Source organism: Physcomitrium patens, chromosome 21, assembly GCF_059467195.1.
Source record: "Physcomitrium patens ecotype Gransden chromosome 21, ASM5946719v1, whole genome shotgun sequence".
NCBI lineage: Eukaryota > Viridiplantae > Streptophyta > Bryopsida > Funariales > Funariaceae > Physcomitrium > Physcomitrium patens.
In genome coordinates this window covers 9,362,723-9,386,506 of record NC_143430.1, presented here as the reverse complement: position 1 = coordinate 9,386,506, position 23,784 = coordinate 9,362,723, and the positions used below count along the sequence as shown (strand labels likewise).

General features: G+C 42.0%; 1 protein-coding gene across 1 annotated transcript; it reads right to left on the bottom strand.

Annotated features, from left to right (window-relative positions):
- Positions 1–6,526: 6,526 nt before the first annotated feature.
- LOC149986752 (uncharacterized) lies at positions 6,527–14,207 on the bottom strand. The gene is made up of 3 exons (XM_090245720.1): positions 14,187–14,207; positions 12,985–13,635; positions 6,527–11,211 (listed from the first exon to the last, which is right to left on the bottom strand). The coding sequence occupies exons 1-3, from the start codon at positions 14,205–14,207 to the stop codon at positions 6,535–6,537; spliced, it is 5,349 nt and encodes a 1,782-aa protein (XP_090101846.1). The 3' UTR covers positions 6,527–6,534.
- Between the last annotated feature and the right edge of the window lie 9,577 nt (positions 14,208–23,784).

Here is a 23,784-nt window from a genome sequence, read left to right as displayed (position 1 = left end):
CTTCACAAGAGAGTTCAAATTGCCGATGCTTTCTGGAAGTGCCTTCAAGGATCCACATGTATACAAATCGAAGTCCTCAAGAGAGTTCAAATTGCCGATGCTATCTGGAAGTGCCTTCAAGGATACACATGCAGACAAATTCAACTCCACAAGAGAATTCAAATTACCGATACTCTCTTGAAGTGCCTCCAAGGATCGACATCCATACAAATTCAACTCCACAAGAGAGTTCAAATTGCCGATGCTCTCTGGAAGTGCCTGCAAGGATCGACATCTAAACAAATCCAAGTCCACAAGAGAGTTCAAATTGCCGATGCTCTTTGGAAGTGCCTCCAAGGATTGACAATCTCTCAAATTCAACTTCACAAGAGAGTTCAAATTACCGATGCTCTCTAGAAGTGCATTCAAGGATCCACATCCATACAATCTCAACTGCACAAATGAATTCAAATTGCCGATGCTCTCTGGAAGTGCCTTCAAGGATCCTCATCAATACAAATTCAACTTCACAAGAGAGTTCAAATTGCCGATGCTCTCTGGAAGTTCCTTCAAGGATCGACATCTAAACAAATCCAAGTCCACAAGAGAGTTCAAATTGCCGATGCTCTTTGGAAGTGCCTCCAAGGATTGACAATCTCCCAAATTCAACTTCACAAGAGAGTTCAAATTGCCGATGCTTTCTGGAAGTGCCTTCAAGGATCCACATGTATACAAATCCAAGTCCACAAGAGAGTTCAAATTGCCAATGCTCTCTGGAAGTGCCTTCAAGGATACACATCCATACAAATTCAAGTCCACAAGAGAATTCAAATTGCCGATACTCTCTGGAAGTGCCTCCAAGGATCGACATCCATACAAATTCAACTTCACAAGAGAGTTCAAATTGCCAATGCTCTCTGGAAGTGCCTTTAAGGATTTACAAACTCTCAAATCCAACTTCACAAGAGAGTTCAAATTGCCGATGCTCTCTGGAAGTGCCTCCAAGGATTGACAAACTCCCAAATTCAACTTCACAAGAGAGTTCAAATTGCCGATGCTCTTTGGAAGTGCCTTCAAGGATCTACATATATTCAAATCCAAGTCCACAAGAGAGTTCAAATTGCTGATGCTCTCTGGAAGTGCCTTCAAGGATCCACATCCATACAAATTCAACTTCACAAGAGAGTTCAAATTGCCGATGCTCTCTAGAAGTGCCTTCAAGGATCCACATCCATACAAATTCAACTTCACAAGAGAGTTCAAATTGCCGATGCTCTCTGGAAGTGCCTTCAAGGATCGACATGTATACAAATCCAAGTCCACAAGAGAGTTCAAATTGTCGATGCTCTCTAGAAGTGCCTCCAAGGATTGACAATCTCTCAAATTCAACTTCACAAGAGAGTTCAAATTGTCGATGCTTTCTGGAAGTGCCTTCAAGGATCCACATGTATACAAATCGAAGTCCACAAGAGAGTTCAAATTGCCGATGCTATCTGGAAGTGCCTTCAAGGATACACATGCAGACAAATTCAACTCCACAAGAGAATTCAAATTACCGATACTCTCTTGAAGTGCCTCCAAAGATCGACATCCATACAAATTCAACTTCACAAGAGAGTTCAAATTACCGATGCTCTCTGGAAGTGCCTGCAAGGATCGACATCTAAACAAATCCAAGTCCACAAGAGAGTTCAAATTGTCGATGCTCTTTGGAAGTGCCTCCAAGGATTGACAATCTCCCAAATTCAACTTCACAAGAGAGTTCAAATTGCCGATGCTTTCTGGAAGTGCCTTCAAGGATCCACATGTATACAAATCCAAGTCCACAAGAGAGTTCAAATTGCCAATGCTCTCTGGAAGAGCCTTCAAGGATACACATCCATACAAATTTAAGTCCACAAGAGAATTCAAATTGCCGATACTCTCTGGAAGTGACTCCAAGGATCGACATCCATACAAATTCAACTTCACAAGAGAGTTCAAATTGCCTATGCTCTCTGGAAGTGCCTTCAAGGATCGACATGTATACAAATCCAAGTCCACAAGAGAGTTCAAATTGCCTATGCTCTCTGGAAGTGCCTTCAAAGATCGACATGTATGCAAATCCAAGTCCACAAGAGAGTTCAAATTGTCGATGCTCTCTGGAAGTGCCTCCAAGGATTGACAATCTCTCAAATTCAACTTCACAAGAGAGTTCAAATTGCCGATGCTCTCTGGAAGTGCCTTCAAGGATCCACATCCATACAATCTCAACTGCACAAATGAATTCAAATTGCCGATGCTCTCTGGAAGTGCCTTCAAGGATCGACATCTAAACAAATCCAAGTCCACAAGAGAGTTGAAATTGTCGATGCTCTTTGGAAGTGCCTCCGAGGATTGACAATCTCCCAAATTCAACTTCACAAGAGAGTTCAAATTGCCGATGCTCTTTGGAAGTGCCTTCAAGGATCCACATGTATACAAATCGAAGTCCACAAGAGAGTTCAAATTGCCGATGCTATCTGGAAGTGCCTTCAAGGATACACATGCAGACAAATTCAACTCCACAAGAGAATTCAAATTGCCGATACTCTCTTGAAGTGCCTCCAAGGATCGACATCCATACAAATTCAACTTCACAAGAGAGTTCAAATTGCCGATGCTCTCTAGAAGTGCCTTCAAGGATCGACATCTAAACAAATCCAAGTCCACAAGAGAGTTGAAATTGCCGATGCTCTTTGGAAGTGCCTCCAAGGATTGACAATCTCCCAAATTCAACTTCACAAGAGAGTTCAAATTGCCGATGCTTTTCGGAAGTGCCTTCAAGGATCCACATGTATACAAATCCAAGTCCACAAGAGAGTTCAAATTGCCAATGCTCTCTGGAAGTGCCTTCAAGGATACACATCCATACAAATTCAAGTCCACAAGAGAATTTAAATTGCCGATACTCTCTAGAAGTGCCTCCAAGGATCGACATCCATACAAATTCAACTTCACAAAAGAGTTCAAATTGCCAATGCTCTCTGGAAGTGCCTTCAAGGATTTACAAACTCTCAAATCCAACTTCACAAGAGAGTTCAAATTGCCGATGCTCTCTAGAAGTGCTTCCAAGGATTGACAAACTCCCAAATTCAACTTCACAAGAGAGTTCAAATTGCCGATGCTCTTTGGAAGTGCCTTCAAGGATCTACATATATTCAAATCCAAGTCCACAAGAGAGTTAAAATTGCCGATGCTCTTTGGAAGTGCCTTCAAGGATCCACATTTATACAAATCGAAGTCCACAAGAGAGTTCAAATTGCCGATGCTATCTGGAAGTGCCTTCAAGGATACACATGCAGACAAATTCAACTCCACAAGAGAATTCAAATTGCCGATACTCTCTTGAAGTGCCTCCATGGATCGACACCCATACAAATTCAACTTCACAAGAGAGTTCAAATTGCGGATGCTCTCTAGAAGTGCCTTCAAGGATTTACAAACTCTCAAATCCAACTTCACAAGAGAGTTCAAATTGTCGACGCTCTCTGGAAGTGCCTCCAAGGATTGACAATCTCTCAAATTCAACTTCACAAGAGAGTTCAAATTGCCGATGCTCTCTGGAAGTGCCTTCAAGGTTCGACATGTATACAAATCCAAGTCCACAAGAGAGTTCAAATTGTCGATGCTCTCTGGAAGTGCCTTCAAGGATCGACATCTAAACAAATCCAAGTCCACAAGAGAGTTCAAATTGCCGATGCTCTTTGGAAGTGCCTCCAAGGATTGACAATCTCCCAAATTCAACTTCACAAGAGAGTTCAAATTGCCGATGCTTTCTGGAAGTGCCTTCAAGGATCCACATGTATACAAATCCAAGTCCACAAGAGAGTTCAAATTCCCAATGCTCTCTGGAAGTGCCTTCAAGGATACACATCCATACAAATTCAAGTCCACAAGAGAATTCAAATTGCCGATACTCTTTGGAAGTGCCTCCAAGGATCGACATCCATACAAATTCAACTTCACAAGAGAGTTCAAATTGCCAATGCTCTCTGGAAGTGCCTTCATGGATTTACAAACTCTCAAATCCAACTTCACAAGAGAGTTCAAATTGCCGATGCTCTCTGGAAGTGCCTCCAAGGATTGACAAACTCCCAAATTCAACTTCATAGGAGAGTTCAAATTACCGATGCTCTTTGGAAGTGCCTTCAAGGATCTACATATATTCAAATCCAAGTCCACAAGAGAGTTCAAATTGCCGATGCTCTCTGGAAGTGCCTTCAAGGATCCACATCCATACAAATTCAACTTCACAAGAGAGTTCAAATTGCCGATGCTCTCTAGAAGTGCCTTCAAGGATCCACATCCATACAAATTCAACTTCACAAGAGAGTTCAAATTGCCGATGCTCTCTCGAAGTGCCTTCAAGGATCCACATGTATACAAATCCAAGTCCACAAGAGAGTTCAAATTGTCGATGCTCTCTGGAAGTGCCTCCAAGGATTGACAATCTCTCAAATTCAACTTCACAAGAGAGTTCAAATTGCCGATGCTCTCTGGAAGTGCCTTCAAGGATCCACATCCATACAATCTCAACTGCACAAATGGATTCAAATTGCCGATGCTCTCGGGAAGTGCTTTCAAGGATCGACATCTAAACAAATCCAAGTCCACAAGAGAGTTCAAATTGTCGATGCTCTTTGGAAGTGCCTCCAAGGATTGACAATCTCCCAAATTCAACTTCACAAGAGAGTTCAAATTGCCGATGCTCTTTGGAAGTGCATTCAAGGATCCACATGTATACAAATCGAAGTCCACAAGAGAGTTCAAATTGCCGGTGCTATCTGGAAGTGCCTTCAAGGATACACATGCAGACAAATTCAACTCCACAAGAGAATTCAAATTGCCGATACTCTCTTGAAGTGCCTCCAAGGATCGACATCCATACAAATTCAACTTCACAAGAGAGTTCAAATTGCCGATGCTCTCTGGAAGTGCCTTCAAGGATCGACATCTAAACAAATCCAAGTCCACAAGAGAGTTCAAATTGTCGATGCTCTTTGGAAGTGCGTCCAAGGATTGACAATCTCCCAAATTCAACTTCACAAGAGAGTTCAAATTGTCGATGCTTTCTGGAAGTGCCTTCAAGGATCCACATGTATACAAATCGAAGTCCACAAGAGAGTTCAAATTGCCGATGCTATCTGGAAGTGCCTTCAAGGATACACATGCAGACAAATTCAACTCCACAAAAGAATTCAAATTGCTGATACTCTCTTGAAGTGCCTCCAAAGATCGACATCCATACAAATTCAACTTCACATGAGAGTTCAAATTGCCTATGCTCTCTGGAAGTGCCTTCAAGGATCGACATGTATACAAATCCAAGTCCACAAGAGAGTTCAAATTACCGATGCTCTCTGGAAGTGCCTGCAAGGATCGACATCTAAACAAATCCAAGTCCACAAGAGAGTTCAAATTTTCGATGCTCTTTGGAAGTGCCTCCAAGGATTGACAATCTCCCAAATTCAACTTCACAAGAGAGTTCAAATTGCCGATGCTTTCTGGAAGTGCCTTTAAGGATCCACATGTATACAAATCCAATTCCACAAGAGAGTTCAAATTGCCAATGCTCTCTGGAAGAGCCTTCAAGGATACACATCCATACAAATTTAAGTCCACAAGAGAATTCAAATTGCCGATACTCTCTGGAAGTGCCTCCAAGGATCGACATCCATACAAATTCAACTTCACAAGAGAGTTCAAATTGCCTATGCTCTCTGGAAGTGCCTTCAAGGATCGACATGTATACAAATCCAAGTCCACAAGAGAGTTCAAATTGCCTATGCTCTCTGGAAGTGCCTTCAAAGATCGACATGTATGCAAATCCAAGTACACAAGAGAGTTCAAATTGTCGATGCTCTCTGGAAGTGCCTCCAAGGATTGACAATCTCTCAAATTCAACTTCACAAGAGAGTTCAAATTGCCGATGCTCTCTGGAAGTGCCTTCAAGGATCCACATCCATACAATCTCAACTGCACAAATGAATTCAAATTGCCGATGCTCTCTGGAAGTGCCTTCAAGGATCGACATGTATACAAATCCAAGTCCACAAGAGAGTTGAAATTGTCGATGCTCTTTGGAAGTGCCTCCAAGGATTGACAATCTCCCAAATTCAACTTCACAAGAGAGTTCAAATTGCCGATGCTCTTTGGAAGTGCCTTCAAGGATCCACATGTATACAAATCGAAGTCCACAAGAGAGTTCAAATTGCCGATGCTATCTGGAAGTGCCTTCAAGGATACACATGCAGACAAATTCAACTCCACAAGAGAATTCAAATTGCCGATACTCTCTTGAAGTGCCTCCAAAGATCGACATCCATACAAATTCAACTTCACAAGAGAGTTCAAATTACCGATGCTCTCTGGAAGTGCCTGCAAGGATCGACATCTAAACAAATCCAAGTCCACAAGAGAGTTCAAATTGTCGATGCTCTTTGGAAGTGCCTCCAAGGATTGACAATCTCCCAAATTCAACTTCACAAGAGAGTTCAAATTGCCGATGCTTTCTGGAAGTGCCTTTAAGGATCCTCATGTATACAAATCCAAGTCCACAAGAGAGTTCAAATTGCCAATGCTCTCTGGAAGAGCCTTCAAGGATACACATCCATACAAATTTAAGTCCACAAGAGAATTCAAATTGCCGATACTCTCTGGAAGTGCCTCCAAGGATCGACATCCATACAAATTCAACTTCACAAGAGAGTTCAAATTGCCGATGCTCTCTGGAAGTGCCTTCAAGGATCGACATGTATACAAATCCAAGTCCACAAGAGAGTTCAAATTGCCTATGCTCTCTGGAAGTGCCTTCAAAGATCGACATGTATGCAAATCCAAGTCCACAAGAGAGTTCAAATTGTCGATGCTCTCTGGAAGTGCCTCCAAGGATTGACAATCTCTCAAATTCAACTTCACAAGAGAGTTCAAATTGCCGATGCTCTCTGGAAGTGCCTTCAAGGATCCACATCCATACAATCTCAACTGCACAAATGAATTCAAATTGCCGATGCTCTCTGGAAGTGCCTTCAAGGATCGACATGTATACAAATCCAAGTCCACAAGAGAGTTGAAATTGTCGATGCTCTTTGGAAGTGCCTCCAAGGATTGACAATCTCTCAAATTCAACTTCACAAGAGAGTTCAAATTGCCGATGCTCTTTGGAAGTGCCTTCAAGGATCCACATGTATACAAATCGAAGTCCACAAGAGAGTTCAAATTGCAGATGCTATCTGGAAGTGCCTTCAAGGATACACATGCAGACAAATTCAACTCCACAAGAGAATTCAAATTGTCGATACTCTCTTGAAGTGCCTCCAAGGATCGACATCCATACAAATTCAACTTCACAAGAGAGTTCAAATTGCCGATGCTCTCTGGAAGTGCCTTCAAGGATCGACATCTAAACAAATCCAAGTCCACAAGAGAGTTCAAATTGCCGATGCTCTTTGGAAGTGCCTCCAAGGATTGACAATCTCCCAAATTCAACTTCACAAGAGAGTTCAAATTGCCGATGCTTTCTGGAAGTGCCTTCAAGGATCCACATGTATACAAATCCAAGTCCACAAGAGAGTTCAAATTCCCAATGCTCTCTGGAAGTGCCTTCAAGGATACACATCCATACAAATTCAAGTCCACAAGAGAATTCAAATTGCCGATACTCTCTGGAAGTGCCTCCAAGGATCGACATCCATACAAATTCAACTTTACAAAAGAGTTCAAATTGCCAATGCTCTCTGGAAGTGCCTTCAAGGATTTACAAACTCTCAAATCCAACTTCACAAGAGAGTTCAAATTGCCGATGCTCTCTAGAAGTGCTTCCAAGGATTGACAAACTCCCAAATTCAACTTCACAAGAGAGTTCAAATTGCCGATGCTCTTTGGAAGTGCCTTCAAGGATCTACATATATTCAAATCCAAGTCCACAAGAGAGTTAAAATTGCCGATGCTCTTTGGAAGTGCCTTCAAGGATCCACATTTATACAAATCGAAGTCCACAAGAGAGTTCAAATTGCCGATGCTATCTGGAAGTGCCTTCAAGGATACACATGCAGACAAATTCAACTCCACAAGAGAATTCAAATTGCCGATACTCTCTTGAAGTGCCTCCATGGATCGACACCCATACAAATTCAACTTCACAAGAGAGTTCAAATTCCCGATGCTCTCTGGAAGTGCCTTCAAGGATTTACAAACTCTCAAATCCAACTTCACAAGAGAGTTCAAATTGTCGACGCTCTCTGGAAGTGCCTCCAAGGATTGACAATCTCTCAAATTCAACTTCACAAGAGAGTTCAAATTGCCGATGCTCTCTGGAAGTGCCTTCAAGGTTCGACATGTATACAAATCCAAGTCCACAAGAGAGTTCAAATTGTCGATGCTCTCTGGAAGTGCCTTCAAGGATCGACATCTAAACAAATCCAAGTCCACAAGAGAGTTCAAATTGCCGATGCTCTTTGGAAGTTCCTCCAAGGATTGACAATCTCCCAAATTCAACTTCACAAGAGAGTTCAAATTGCCGATGCTTTCTGGAAGTGCCTTCAAGGATCCACATGTATACAAATCCAAGTCCACAAGAGAGTTCAAATTCCCAATGCTCTCTGGAAGTGCCTTCAAGGATACACATCCATACAAATTCAAGTCCACAAGAGAATTCAAATTACCGATACTCTCTGGAAGTGCCTCCAAGGATCGACATCCATACAAATTCAACTTCACAAGAGAGTTCAAATTGCCAATGCTCTCTGGAAGTGCCTTCAAGGATTTACAAACTCTCAAATCCAACTTCACAAGAGAGTTCAAATTGCCGATGCTCTCTGGAAGTGCCTCCAAGGATTGACAAACTCCCAAATTCAACTTCACAAGAGAGTTCAAATTGCCGATGCTCTTTGGAAGTGCCTTCAAGGATCTACATATATTCAAATCCAAGTCCACAAGAGAGTTCAAATTGCCGATGCTCTCTGGAAGTGCCTTCAAGGATCCACATCCATACAAATTCAACTTCACAAGAGAGTTCAAATTGCCGATGCTCTCTGGAAGTGCCTTCAAGGATCCACATGTATACAAATCCAAGTCCACAAGAGAGTTCAAATTGTCGATGCTCTCTGGAAGTGCCTCCAAGGATTGACAATCTCTCAAATTCAACTTCACAAGAAGGTTCAAATTGCCGATGCTCTCTGGAAGTGCCTTCAAGGATCCACATCCATACAATCTCAACTCCACAAATGGATTCAAATTGCCGATGCTCTCGGGAAGTGCCTTCAAGGATCGACATCTAAACAAATCCAAGTCCACAAGAGAGTTCAAATTGTCGATGCTCTTTGGAAGTGCCTCCAAGGATCGACATCCATACAAATTCAACTTCACAAGAGAGTTCAAATTGCCAATGCTCTCTGGAAATGCCTTCAAGGATTTACAAACTCTCAAATCCAACTTCACAAGAGAGTTCAAATTGCCGATGCTATCTGGAAGTGCCTCCAAGGATTGACAAACTCCCAAATTCAACTTCACAAGAGAGTTCAAATTGCCGATGCTCTTTGGAAGTGCCTTCAAGGATCTACATATATTCAAATCCAAGTCCACAGGAGAGTTCAAATTGCCGATGCTCTTTGGAAGTGCCTCCAAGGATTGACAATCTCCCAAATTCAACTTCACAAGAGAGTTCAAATTGCCGATGCTTTCTGGAAGTGCCTTCAAGGATCCACATGTATACAAATCGAAGTCCACAAGAGAGTTCAAATTGCCAATGCTCTCTGGAAGTGCCTTCAAGGATACACATCCATACAAATTCAAGTCCACAAGAGAGTTCAAATTGCCGATGCTCTTTGGAAGTGCCTCCATGGATTGACAAACTCCCAAATTCAACTTCACAAGAGAGTTCAAATTGCCGATGCTTTGTGGAAGTGCCTTCAAGGATCGACATCTAAACAAATCCAAGTCCACAAGAGAAGTCAAATTGCCGATGCTCTTTGGAAGTGCCTCCAAGGATTGACTATCTCCCAAATTCAACTTCACAAGAGAGTTCAAATTGCCGATGCTTTCTAGAAGTGCCTTCAAGGATCCACATGTATACAAATCGAAGTCCACAAGAGAGTTCAAATTGCCAATGCTCTCTGGAAGTGCCTTCAAGGATCCACATCCATACAAATTCAACTTCACAAGAGAGTTCAAATTGCCGATGCTCTCTGGAAGTGCCTTCAAGGATCGACATGTATACAAATCCAGGTCCACAAGAGAATTCAAATTGCCGATACTCTCTGGAAGTGCCTCCAAGGATCGACATCCATACAAATTCAACTTCACAAGAGAGTTCAAATTGCCAATACTCTCTGGAAGTGCCTTCAAGGATCGACATCTAAACAAATCCAAGTCCACAAGAGAGTTCAAATTGCCGATGCTCTTTGGAAGTGCCTCCAAGGATTGACAATCTCCCAAATTCAACTTCACAAGAGAGTTCAAATTGCCGATGCTTTCTGGAAGTGCCTTCAAGGATCCACATGTATACAAATCGAAGTCCACAAGAGAGTTCAAATTGCCAATGCTCTCTGGAAGTGCCTTCAAGGATACACATCCATACAAATTCAAGTCCACAAGAGAGTTCAAATTGTCGATGCTCTCTAGAAGTGCCTCCAAGGATTGACAATCTCTCAAATTCAACTTCACAAGAGAGTTCAAATTGCCGATGCTCTCTGGAAGTGCCTTCAAGGATCCACATCCATACAATCTCAACTGCACAAATGAATTCAAATTGCCGATGCTCTCTGGAAGTGCCTTCAAGGATCGACATCTAAACAAATCCAAGTCCACAAGAGAGTTGAAATTGTCGATGCTCTTTAGAAGTGCCTCCAAGGATTGACAATCTCCCAAATTCAACTTCACAAGAGAGTTCAAATTGCCGATGCTCTTTAGAAGTGCCTTCAAGGATCCACATGTATACAAATCGAATTCCACAAGAGAGTTCAAATTGCCGATGCTCTCTGGAAGTGCCTCCAAGGATTCACAAACTCTCAAATCCAACTTCACAAGAGAGTTCAAATTGCCGATGCTCTTTGGAAGTGCCTCCAAGGATTGACAAACTCTCAAATTCAACTTCACAAGAGAGTTCAAATTGCCGATGCTCTCTGGAAGTGCCTTCAAGGATCCACATCCATACAAATTCAACTTCACAAGAGAGTTCAAATTGCCGATGCTCTCTAGAAGTGCCTTCAAGGATCCTCATCCATACAAATTCAACTTCACAAGAGAGTACAAATTGCCTATGCTCTCTGGAAGTGCCTTCAAGGATCCACATCCATACAATCTCAACTGCACAAATGAATTCAAATTGCCGATGCTTTCTGGAAGTGCCTTCAAGGATCCACATGTATACAAATCCAAGTCCACAAGAGAGTTCAAATTGCCAATGCTCTCTGGAAGTGCCTTCAAGGATACACATCCATACAAATTCAAGTCCACAAGAGAATTCAAATTGCCGATACTCTCTGAAGTGCCTCCAAGGATCGACATCCATACAAATTCAACTTCACAAGAGAGTTCAAATTGCCAATGCTCTCTGGAAGTGCCTTCAAGGATTTACAAACTCTCAAATCCAACTTCACAAGAGAGTTCAAATTGCCGATGCTCTCTGGAAGTGCCTCCAAGGATTGACAAACTCCCAAATTCAACTTCACAAGAGAGTTCAAATTGCCGATGCTTTCTGGAAGTGCCTTCAAGGATCCACATGTATACAAATCCAAGTCCACAAGAGAGTTCAAATTGTCGATGCTCTCTGGAAGTGCCTCCAAGGATTGACAATCTCTCAAATTCAACTTCACAAGAGAGTTCAAATTGCCGATGCTCTTTGGAAGTGCCTTCAAGGATCCACATGTATACAAATCGAAGTCCACAAGAGAGTTCAAATTGCAGATGCTATCTGGAAGTGCCTTCAAGGATACACATGCAGACAAATTCAACTCCACAAGAGAATTCAAATTGTCGATACTCTCTTGAAGTGCCTCCAAGGATCGACATCCATACAAATTCAACTTCACAAGAGAGTTCAAATTGCCGATGCTCTCTGGAAGTGCCTTCAAGGATCGACATCTAAACAAATCCAAGTCCACAAGAGAGTTCAAATTGTCGATGCTCTTTGGAAGTGCCTCCAAGGATTGACAATCTCCCAAATTCAACTTCACAAGAGAGTTCAAATTGCCGATGCTTTCTGGAAGTGCCTTCAAGGATCCACATGTATACAAATCCAAGTCCACAAGAGAGTTCAAATTGCCAATGCTCTCTGGAAGTGCCTTCAAGGATACACATCCATACAAATTCAAGTCCACAAGAGAATTCAAATTGCCGATACTCTCTGAAGTGCCTCCAAGGATCGACATCCATACAAATTCAACTTCACAAGAGAGTTCAAATTGCCAATGCTCTCTGGAAGTGCCTTCAAGGATTTACAAACTCTCAAATCCAACTTCAAAAAAGAGTTCAAATTGCCGATGCTCTTTGGAAGTGCCTCCAAGGATTGACAAACTCCCAAATTCAACTTCACAAGAGAGTTGAAATTGCCGATGCTCTTTAGAAGTGCCTTCAAGGATCTACATATATTCAAATCCAAGTCCACAAGAGAGTTCAAATTGCCGATGCTCTCTGGAAGTGCCTTCAAGGATCCACATCCATACAAATTCAACTTCACAAGAGAGTTCAAATTGCCGATGCTCTCTAGAAGTGCCTTCAAGGATCCACATCCATACAAATTCAACTTCACAAGAGAGTTCAAATTGCCTATGCTCTCTGGAAGTGCCTTCAAGGATCCACATCCATACAATCTCAACTGCACAAATGAATTCAAATTGCCGATGCTTTCTGGAAGTGCCTTCAAGGATCCACATGTATACAAATCCAAGTCCACAAGAGAGTTCAAATTGCCAATGCTCTCTGGAAGTGCCTTCAAGGATACACATCCATACAAATTCAAGTCCACAAGAGAATTCAAATTGCCGATACTCTCTGAAGTGCCTCCAAGGATCGACATCTATACAAATTCAACTTCACAAGAGAGTTCAAATTGCCAATGCTCTCTGGAAGTGCCTTCAAGGATTTACAAACTCTCAAATCCAACTTCACAAGAGAGTTCAAATTGCCGATGCTCTCTGGAAGTGCCTCCAAGGATTGACAAACTCTCAAATTCAACTTCACAAGAGAGTTCAAATTGCCGATGCTCTCTGGAAGTGCCTTCAAGGATCGACATCTAAACAAATCCAAGTCCACAAGAGAGTTCAAATTGCCGATGCTCTTTGGAAGTGCCTCCAAGGATTGACAATCTCCCAAATTCAACTTCACAAGAGAGTTCAAATTGCCGATGCTTTCTGGAAGTGCCTTCAAGGATCCACATGTATACAAATCGAAGTCCACAAGAGAGTTCAAATTTCCAATGCTCTCTGGAAGTGCCTTCAAGGATACACATCCATACAAATTCAAGTCCACAAGAGAATTCAAATTGCCGATACTCTCTTGAAGTACCTCCAAGGATCGACATCCATACAAATTCAACTTCACAAGAGAGTTCAAATTGCCAACGCTCTCTGGAAGTGCCTTCAAGGATTTACAAACTCTCAAATCCAACTTCACAAGAGAGTTCAAATTGCCGATGCTCTATGGAAGTGCCTTCAAGGATCCACATCCATACAAATTCAACTTCACAAGAGAGTTCAAATTGCCGATGCTCTCTAGAAGTGCCTTCAAGGATCCACATCCATACAAATTCAACTTCACAAGAGAGTTCAAATTGCCTATGCTCTCTGGAAGTGCCTTCAAGGATCCACATCCATACAATCTCAACTGCACAAATGAATTCAAATTGCCGATGCTTTCTGGAAGTGCCTTCAAGGATCCACATGTATACAAATCCAAGTCCACAAGAGAGTTCAAATTGCCAATGCTCTCTGGAAGTGCCTTCAAGGATACACATCCATACAAATTCAAGTCCACAAGAGAATTCAAATTGCCGATACTCTCTGAAGTGCCTCCAAGGATCGACATCCATACAAATTCAACTTCACAAGAGAGTTCAAATTGCCAATGCTCTCTGGAAGTGCCTTCAAGGATTTACAAACTCTCAAATCCAACTTCACAAGAGAGATCAAATTGCCGATGCTCTCTGGAAGTGCCTCCAAGGATTGACAAACTCCCAAATTCAACTTCACAAGAGAGTTCAAATTGCCCATGCTCTTTTGAAGTGCCTTCAAGGATCTACATATATTCAAATCCAAGTCCAAAAGAGAGTTCAAATTGCCGATGCTCTCTGGAAGTGCCTTCAAGGATCCACATCCATACAAATTCAACTTCACAAGAGAGTTCAAATTGCCGATGCTCTCTGGAAGTGCCTTCAAGGATCGACATCTAAACAAATCCAAGTCCACAAAAGAGTTCAAATTGCTGATGCTCTTTGCAAGTGCCTCCAAGGATTGATAATCTCCCAAATTCAACTTCACAAGAGAGTTCAAATTGCCGATGCTCTCAGGAAGTGCCTTCAAGGATCCACATCCATACAAATTCAACTTCACAAGAGAGTTCAAATTGCCTATGCTCTCTGGAAGTGCCTTCAAGGATCCACATCCATACAATCTCAACTGCACAAATGAATTCAAATTGCCGATGCTCTCTGGAAGTGCCTTCAAGGATTGACATCTAAACAAATCCAAGTCCACAAGAGAGTTGAAATTGTCGATGCACTTTGGAAGTGCCTCCAAGGATTGACAATCTCCCAAATTCAACTTCACAAGAGAGTTCAAATTGCCGATGCTTTCTGGAAGTGCCTTCAAGGATCCACATGTATACAAATCGAAGTATACAAGAGAGTTCAAATTGCCAATGCTCTCTGGAAGTGCCTTCAAGGATACACATCCATACAAATTCAAGTCCACAAGAGAATTCAAATTGCCGATACTCTCTTGAAGTGCTTCGAAGGATCGACATCCATACAAATTCAACTTCACAAGAGAGTTCAAATTGCCGATGCTCTCTGGAAGTGCCTTCAAGGATCGACATCTAAACAAATCCAAGTCCACAAGAGAGTTCAAATTGTCGATGCTCTTTGGAAGTGCCTCCAAGGATTGACAATCTCCCAAATTCAACTTCACAAGAGAGTTCAAATTGCCGATGCTTTCTGGAAGTGCCTTCAAGGATCCACATGTATTCAAATCCAAGTCCACAAGAGAGTTCAAATTGCCAATGCTCTCTGGAAGTGCCTTCAAGGATACACATCCATACAAATTCAAGTCCACAAGAGAATTCAAATTGCCGATACTCTCTGGAAGTGCCTCCAAGGATCGACATCCATACAAATTCAACTTCACAAGAGAGTTCAAATTGCCAATGCTCTCTGGAAGTGCCTTCAAGGATTTACAAACTCTCAAATCCAACTTCAAAAGAGAGTTCAAATTGCCGATGCTCTTTGTAAGTGCCTCCAAAGATTGACAAACTCCCAAATTGAACTTCACAAGAGAGTTCAAATTGCCGATGCTTTCTGGAAGTGCCTTCAAGGATCCACATGTATACAAATCCAAGTCCACAAGAGAGTTCAAATTGCCAATGCTCTCTGGAAGTGCCTTCAAGGATACACATCCATAAAAATTCAAGTCCACAAGAGAATTCAAATTGCCGATACTCTCTTGAAGTGCCTCCAAGGATCGACATCCATACAAATTCAACTTCACAAGAGAGTTCAAATTGCCAATGCTCTCTGGAAGTGCCTTCAAGGACTTACAAACTCTCAAATCCTACTTCACAAGAGAGTTCAAATTGCCGATGCTCTCTGGAAGTGCCTCCAAGGATTGACAAACTGCCAAATTCAACTTCACAAGAGAGTTCAAATTGCCTATGCTCTCTGGAAGAGCCTTCAAGGATCCACATCCATACAATCTCAACTGCACAAATGAATTCAAATTGCCGATGCTTTCTGGAAGTGCCTTCAAGGATCCACATGTATACAAATCCAAGTCCACAAGAGAGTTCAAATTGCCAATGCTCTCTGGAAATGCCTTCAAGGATACACATCCATACAAATTCAAGTCCACAAGAGAATTCAAATTGCCGATACTCTCTGAAGTGCCTCCAAGGATCGACATCCATACAAATTCAACTTCACAAGAGAGTTCAAATTGCCAATGCTCTCTGGAAGTGCCTTCAAGGATTTACAAACTCTCAAATCCAACTTCACAAGAGAGTTCAAATTGCCGATGCTCTCTGGAAGTGCCTCCAAGGATTGACAAACTCCCAAATTCAACTTCACAAGAGAGTTCAAATTGCCGATGCTTTCTGGAAGTGCCTTCAAGGATCCACATGTATACAAATCCAAGTCCACAAGAGAGTTCAAATTGTCGATGCTCTCTGGAAGTGCCTCCAAGGATTGACAATCTCTCAAATTCAACTTCACAAGAGAGTTCAAATTGCCGATGCTCTTTGGAAGTGCCTTCAAGGATCCACATGTATACAAATCGAAGTCCACAAGAGAGTTCAAATTGCAGATGCTATCTGGAAGTGCCTTCAAGGATACACATGCAGACAAATTCAACTCCACAAGAGAATTCAAATTGCCGATACTCTCTTGAAGTGCCTCCAAGGATCGACATCCATACAAATTCAACTCCACAAGAGAGTTCAAATTGCCGATGCTCTCTGGAAGTGCCTTCAAGGATCGACATCTAAACAAATCCAAGTCCACAAGAGAGTTCAAATTGTCGATGCTCTTTGGAAGTGCCTCCAAGGATTGACAATCTCCCAAATTCAACTTCACAAGAGAGTTCAAATTGCCGATGCTTTCTGGAAGTGCCTTCAAGGATCCACATGTATACAAATCCAAGTCCACAAGAGAGTTCAAATTGCCAATGCTCTCTGGAAGTGCCTTCAAGGATACACATCCATACAAATTCAAGTCCACAAGAGAATTCAAATTGCCGATACTCTCTGAAGTGCCTCCAAGGATCGACATCCATACAAATTCAACTTCACAAGAGAGTTCAAATTGCCAATGCTCTCTGGAAGTGCCTTCAAGGATTTACAAACTCTCAAATCCAACTTCACAAGAGAGTTCAAATTGCCGATGCTCTTTGGAAGTGCCTCCAAGGATTGACAAACTCCCAAATTCAACTTCACAAGAGAGTTCAAATTGCCGATGCTCTTTAGAAGTGCCTTCAAGGATCTACATATATTCAAATCCAAGTCCACAAGAGAGTTCAAATTGCCGATGCTCTCTGGAAGTGCCTTCAAGGATCCACATCCATACAAATTCAACTTCACAAGAGAGTTCAAATTGCCGATGCTCTCTAGAAGTGCCTTCAAGGATCCACATCCATACAAATTCAACTTCACAAGAGAGTTCAAATTGCCTATGCTCTCTGGAAGTGCCTTCAAGGATCCACATCCATACAATCTCAACTGCACAAATGAATTCAAATTGCCGATGCTTTCTGGAAGTGCCTTCAAGGATCCACATGTATACAAATCCAAGTCCACAAGAGAGTTCAAATTGCCAATGCTCTCTGGAAGTGCCTTCAAGGATACACATCCATACAAATTCAAGTCCACAAGAGAATTCAAATTGCCGATACTCTCTGAAGTGCCTCCAAGGATCGACATCTATACAAATTCAACTTCACAAGAGAGTTCAAATTGCCAATGCTCTCTGGAAGTGCCTTCAAGGATTTACAAACTCTCAAATCCAACTTCACAAGAGAGTTCAAATTGCCGATGCTCTCTGGAAGTGCCTCCAAGGATTGACAAACTCTCAAATTCAACTTCACAAGAGAGTTCAAATTGCCGATGCTCTCTGGAAGTGCCTTCAAGGATCGACATCTAAACAAATCCAAGTCCACAAGAGAGTTCAAATTGCCGATGCTCTTTGGAAGTGCCTCCAAGGATTGACAATCTCCCAAATTCAACTTCACAAGAGAGTTCAAATTGCCGATGCTTTCTGGAAGTGCCTTCAAGGATCCACATGTATACAAATCGAAGTCCACAAGAGAGTTCAAATTTCCAATGCTCTCTGGAAGTGCCTTCAAGGATACACATCCATACAAATTCAAGTCCACAAGAGAATTCAAATTGCCGATACTCTCTTGAAGTACCTCCAAGGATCGACATCCATACAAATTCAACTTCACAAGAGAGTTCAAATTGCCAACGCTCTCTGGAAGTGCCTTCAAGGATTTACAAACTCTCAAATCCAACTTCACAAGAGAGTTCAAATTGCCGATGCTCTCTGGAAGTGCCTTCAAGGATCCACATCCATACAAATTCAACTTCACAAGAGAGTTCAAATTGCCGATGCTCTCTAGAAGTGCCTTCAAGGATCCACATCCATACAAATTCAACTTCACAAGAGAGTTCAAATTGCCTATGCTCTCTGGAAGTGCCTTCAAGGATCCACATCCATACAATCTCAACTGCACAAATGAATTCAAATTGCCGATGCTTTCTGGAAGTGCCTTCAAGGATCCACATGTATACAAATCCAAGTCCACAAGAGAGTTCAAATTGCCAATGCTTTCTGGAAGTGCCTTCAAGGATACACATCCATACAAATTCAAGTCCACAAGAGAATTCAAATTGCCGATACTCTCTGAAGTGCCTCCAAGGATCGACATCCATACAAATTCAACTTCACAAGAGAGTTCAAATTGCCAATGCTCTCTGGAAGTGCCTTCAAGGATTTACAAACTCTCAAATCCAACTTCACAAGAGAGATCAAATTGCCGATGCTCTCTGGAAGTGCCTCCAAGGATTGACAAACTCCCAAATTCAACTTCACAAGAGAGTTCAAATTGCCCATGCTCTTTTGAAGTGCCTTCAAGGATCTACATATATTCAAATCCAAGTCCAAAAGAGAGTTCAAATTGCCGATGCTCTCTGGAAGTGCCTTCAAGGATCCACATCCATACAAATTCAACTTCACAAGAGAGTTCAAATTGCCGATGCTCTCTGGAAGTGCCTTCAAGGATCGACATCTAAACAAATCCAAGTCCACAAAAGAGTTCAAATTGCTGATGCTCTTTGCAAGTGCCTCCAAGGATTGATAATCTCCCAAATTCAACTTCACAAGAGAGTTCAAATTGCCGATGCTCTCAGGAAGTGCCTTCAAGGATCCACATCCATACAAATTCAACTTCACAAGAGAGTTCAAATTGCCTATGCTCTCTGGAAGTGCCTTCAAGGATCCACATCCATACAATCTCAACTGCACAAATGAATTCAAATAGCCGATGCTCTCTGGAAGTGCCTTCAAGGATTGACATCTAAACAAATCCAAGTCCACAAGAGAGTTGAAATTGTCGATGCACTTTGGAAGTGCCTCCAAGGATTGACAATCTCCCAAATTCAACTTCACAAGAGAGTTCAAATTGCCGATGCTTTCTGGAAGTGCCTTCAAGGATCCACATGTATACAAATCGAAGTATACAAGAGAGTTCAAATTGCCAATGCTCTCTGGAAGTGCCTTCAAGGATACACATCCATACAAATTCAAGTCCACAAGAGAATTCAAATTGCCGATACTCTCTTGAAGTGCTTCGAAGGTTCGACATCCATACAAATTCAACTTCACAAGAGAGTTCAAATTGCCGATGCTCTCTGGAAGTGCCTTCAAGGATCGACATCTAAACAAATCCAAGTCCACAAGAGAGTTCAAATTGTCGATGCTCTTTGGAAGTGCCTCCAAGGATTGACAATCTCCCAAATTCAACTTCACAAGAGAGTTCAAATTGCCGATGCTTTCTGGAAGTGCCTTCAAGGATCCACATGTATTCAAATCCAAGTCCACAAGAGAGTTCAAATTGCCAATGCTCTCTGGAAGTGCCTTCAAGGATACACATCCATACAAATTCAAGTCCACAAGAGAAATCAAATTGCCGATACTCTCTGGAAGTGCCTCCAAGGATCGACATCCATACAAATTCAACTTCACAAGAGAGTTCAAATTGCCAATGCTCTCTGGAAGTGCCTTCAAGGATTTACAAACTCTCAAATCCAACTTCACAAGAGAGTTCAAATTGCCGATGCTCTTTGTAAGTGCCTCCAAAGATTGACAAACTCCCAAATTGAACTTCACAAGAGAGTTCAAATTGCCGATGCTTTCTGGAAGTGCCTTCAAGGATCCACATGTATACAAATCCAAGTCCACAAGAGAGTTCAAATTGCCAATGCTCTCTGGAAGTGCCTTCAAGGATACACATCCATAAAAATTCAAGTCCACAAGAGAATTCAAATTGCCGATACTCTCTTGAAGTGCCTCCAAGGATCGACATCCATACAAATTCAACTTCACAAGAGAGTTCAAATTGCCAATGCTCTCTGGAAGTGCCTTCAAGGACTTACAAACTCTCAAATCCTACTTCACAAGAGAGTTCAAATTGCCGATGCTCTCTGGAAGTGCCTCCAAGGATTGACAAACTGCCAAATTCAACTTCACAAGAGAGTTCAAATTGCCGATGCTCTTTGGAAGTGCCTTCAAGGATCTACATATATTCAAATCCAAGTCCACAAGAGAGTTCAAATTGCCGATGCTCTCTGGAAGTGCCTTCAAGGATCCACATCCATACAAATTCAACTTCACAAGAGAGTTCAAATTGCCGATGCTCTCTGGAAGTTCCTTCAAGGATCGACATGTATACAAATCCAAGTCCACAAGAGAGTTCAAATTGTCGATGCTCTCTGGAAGTGCCTCCAAGGATTGACAATCTCTCAAATTCAACTTCACAAGAGAGTTCAAATTGCGGATGCTCTCTGGAAGTGCCTTCAAGGATCCACATCCATACAATCTCAACTGCACAAATGAATTCAAATTGCCGATGCTCTCTGGAAGTGCCTTCAAGGATCGACATCTAAACAAATCCAAGTCCACAAGAGAGTTCAAATTGCCGATGCTCTTTGGAAGTGCCTCCAAGGATTGACAATCTCCCAAATTCAACTTCACAAGAGAGTTCAAATTGCCGATGCTTTCTGGAAGTGCCTTCAAGGATCCACATGTATACAAATCGAAGTCCACAAGAGAGTTCAAATTGCCAATGCTCTCTGGAAGTGCCTTCAAGGATACACATCCATACAAATTCAAGTCCACAAGAGAATTCAAATTGCCGATACTCTCTGGAGGTGCCTCCAAGGATCGACATCCATACAAATTCAACTTCACAAGAGAGTTCAAATTGCCAATGCTCTCTGGAAGTGCCTTCAAGGACTTACAAACTCTCAAATGCTACTTCACAAGAGAGTTCAAATTGCCGATGCTCTCTGGAAGTGCCTCCAAGGATTGACAAACTCCCAAATTCAACTTCACAAGAGAGTTCAAATTGCCGATGCTCTTTGGAAGTGCCTTCAAGGATCTACATATATTCAAATCCAAGTCCACAAGAGAGTTCAAATTGCCGATGCTCTCTGGAAGTGCCTTCAAGGATCCACATCCATACAAATTCAACTTCACAAGAGAGTTCAAATTGCCGATGCTCTCTGGAAGTGCCTTCAAGGATCCACATCCATACAATCTCAACTGCACAAATGAATTCAAATTGCCGATGCTCTCTGGAAGTGCCTTCAAGGATCGACATCTAAACAAATCCAAGTCCACAAGAGAGTTGAAATTGTCGATGCTCTTTGGAAGTGCCTCCAAGGATTGACAATCTCCCAAATTCAACTTCACAAGAGAGTTCAAATTGCCGATGCTCTTTGGAAGTGCCTTCAAGGATCCACATGTATACAAATCGAAGTCCTCAAGAGAGTTCAAATTGCCGATGCTATCTGGAAGTGCCTTCAAGGATACACATGCAGACAAATTCAACTCCACAAGAAAATTCAAATTACCGATACTCTCTTGAAGTGCCTCCAAGGATCGACATCCATACAAATTCAACTTCACAAGAGAAATCAAATTGCCGATGCTCTCTGGAAGTGCCTTCAAGGATTTACAAACTCTCAAATCCAACTTCACAAGAGAGTTCAAATTGCCGATGCTCTTTGGAAGTGCCTCCAAAGATTGACAAACTCCCAAATTGAACTTCACAAGAGAGTTCAAATTGCCGATGCTTTCTGGAAGTGCCTTCAAGGATCCACATGTATACAAATCCAAGTCCACAAGAGAGTTCAAATTGCCAATGCTCTCTGGAAGTGCCTTCAAGGATACACATCCATACAAATTCAAGTCCACAAGAGAATTCAAATTGCCGATACTCTCTTGAAGTGCCTCCAAGGATCGACATCCATACAAATTCAACTTCACAAGAGAGTTCAAATTGCCAATGCTCTCTGGAAGTGCCTTCAAGGACTTACAAACTCTCAAATGCTACTTCACAAGAGAGTTCAAATTGCCGATGCTCTCTGGAAGTGCCTCCAAGGATTGACAAACTCCCAAATTCAACTTCACAAGAGAGTTCAAATTGCCGATGCTCTTTGGAAGTGCCTTCAAGGATCTACATATATTCAAATCCAAGTCCACAAGAGAGTTCAAATTGCCGATGCTCTCTGGAAGTGCCTTCAAGGATCCACATCCATACAAATTCAACTTCACAAGAGAGTTCAAATTGCCGATGCTCTCTGGAAGTGCCTTCAAGGATCCACATCCATACAATCTCAACTGCACAAATGAATTCAAATTGCCGATGCTCTCTGGAAGTGCCTTCAAGGATCGACATCTAAACAAATCCAAGTCCACAAGAGAGTTGAAATTGTCGATGCTCTTTGGAAGTGCCTCCAAGGATTGACAATCTCCCAAATTCAACTTCACAAGAGAGTTCAAATTGCCGATGCTCTTTGGAAGTGCCTTCAAAGATCCACATGTATACAAATCGAAGTCCACAAGAGAGTTCAAATTGCCGATGCTATCTGGAAGTGCCTTCAAGGATACACATGCAGACAAATTCAACTCCACAAGAGAATTCAAATTACCGATACTCTCTTGAAGTGCCTCCAAGGATCGACATCCATACAAATTCAACTTCACAAGAGAAATCAAATTGCCGATGCTCTCTGGAAGTGCCTTCAAGGATCGACATCTAAACAAATCCAAGTCCACAAGAGAGTTCAAATTGCCGATGCTCTTTGGAAGTGCCTCCAAGGATTGACAATCTCCCAAATTCAACTTCACAAGAGAGTTCAAATTGCCGATGCTTTCTGGAAGTGCCTTCAAGGATCCACATGTATACAAATCGAAGTCCACAAGAGAGTTCAAATTGCCAATGCTCTCTGGAAGTGCCTTCAAGGATACACATCCATAAAAATTCAAGTCCACAAGAGAATTCAAATTGCCGATACTCTCTTGAAGTGCCTCCAAGGATCGACATCCATACAAATTCAACTTCACAAGAGAGTTCAAATTGCCAATGCTCTCTGGAAGTGCCTTCAAGGATTTACAAACTCTCAAATCCAACTTCACAAGAGAGTTCAAATTGCCGATGCTCTCTGGAAGTGCCTCCAACGATTGACAAACTCCCAAATTCAACTTCACAAGAGAGTTCAAATTGCCGATGCTCTTTGGAAGTGCCTTCAAGGATCTACATATATTCAAATCCAAGTCCACAAGAGAGTTCAAATTGCCAATGCTCTCTGGAAGTGCCTTCAAGGATTTACAAACTCTCAAATCCAACTTCACAAGAGAGTTCAAATTGCCGATGCTCTCTGGAAGTGCCTCCAACGATTGACAAACTCCCAAATTCAACTTCACAAGAGAGTTCAAATTGCCGATGCTTTCTGGAAGTGCCTTCAAGGATCCACATGTATACAAATCGAAGTCCTCAAGAGAGTTCAAATTGCCGATGCTAT

Coding starts and splice junctions, on each gene's coding strand:
- LOC149986752 (XM_090245720.1), bottom strand. CDS start 14,207: ATGGGCAATTTGAACTCTCTT. Junction 13,636..14,186: donor TGGGCAATTTGAACTCTCTT/GTGAAGTTGAAT, acceptor GCACTTCCATAG/AGCATCGGCAATTTGAACTC. Junction 11,212..12,984: donor TGGAGGCACTTCAGAGAGTA/TCGGCAATTTGA, acceptor TATGGATGAGGA/TCCTTGAAGGCACTTCTAGA.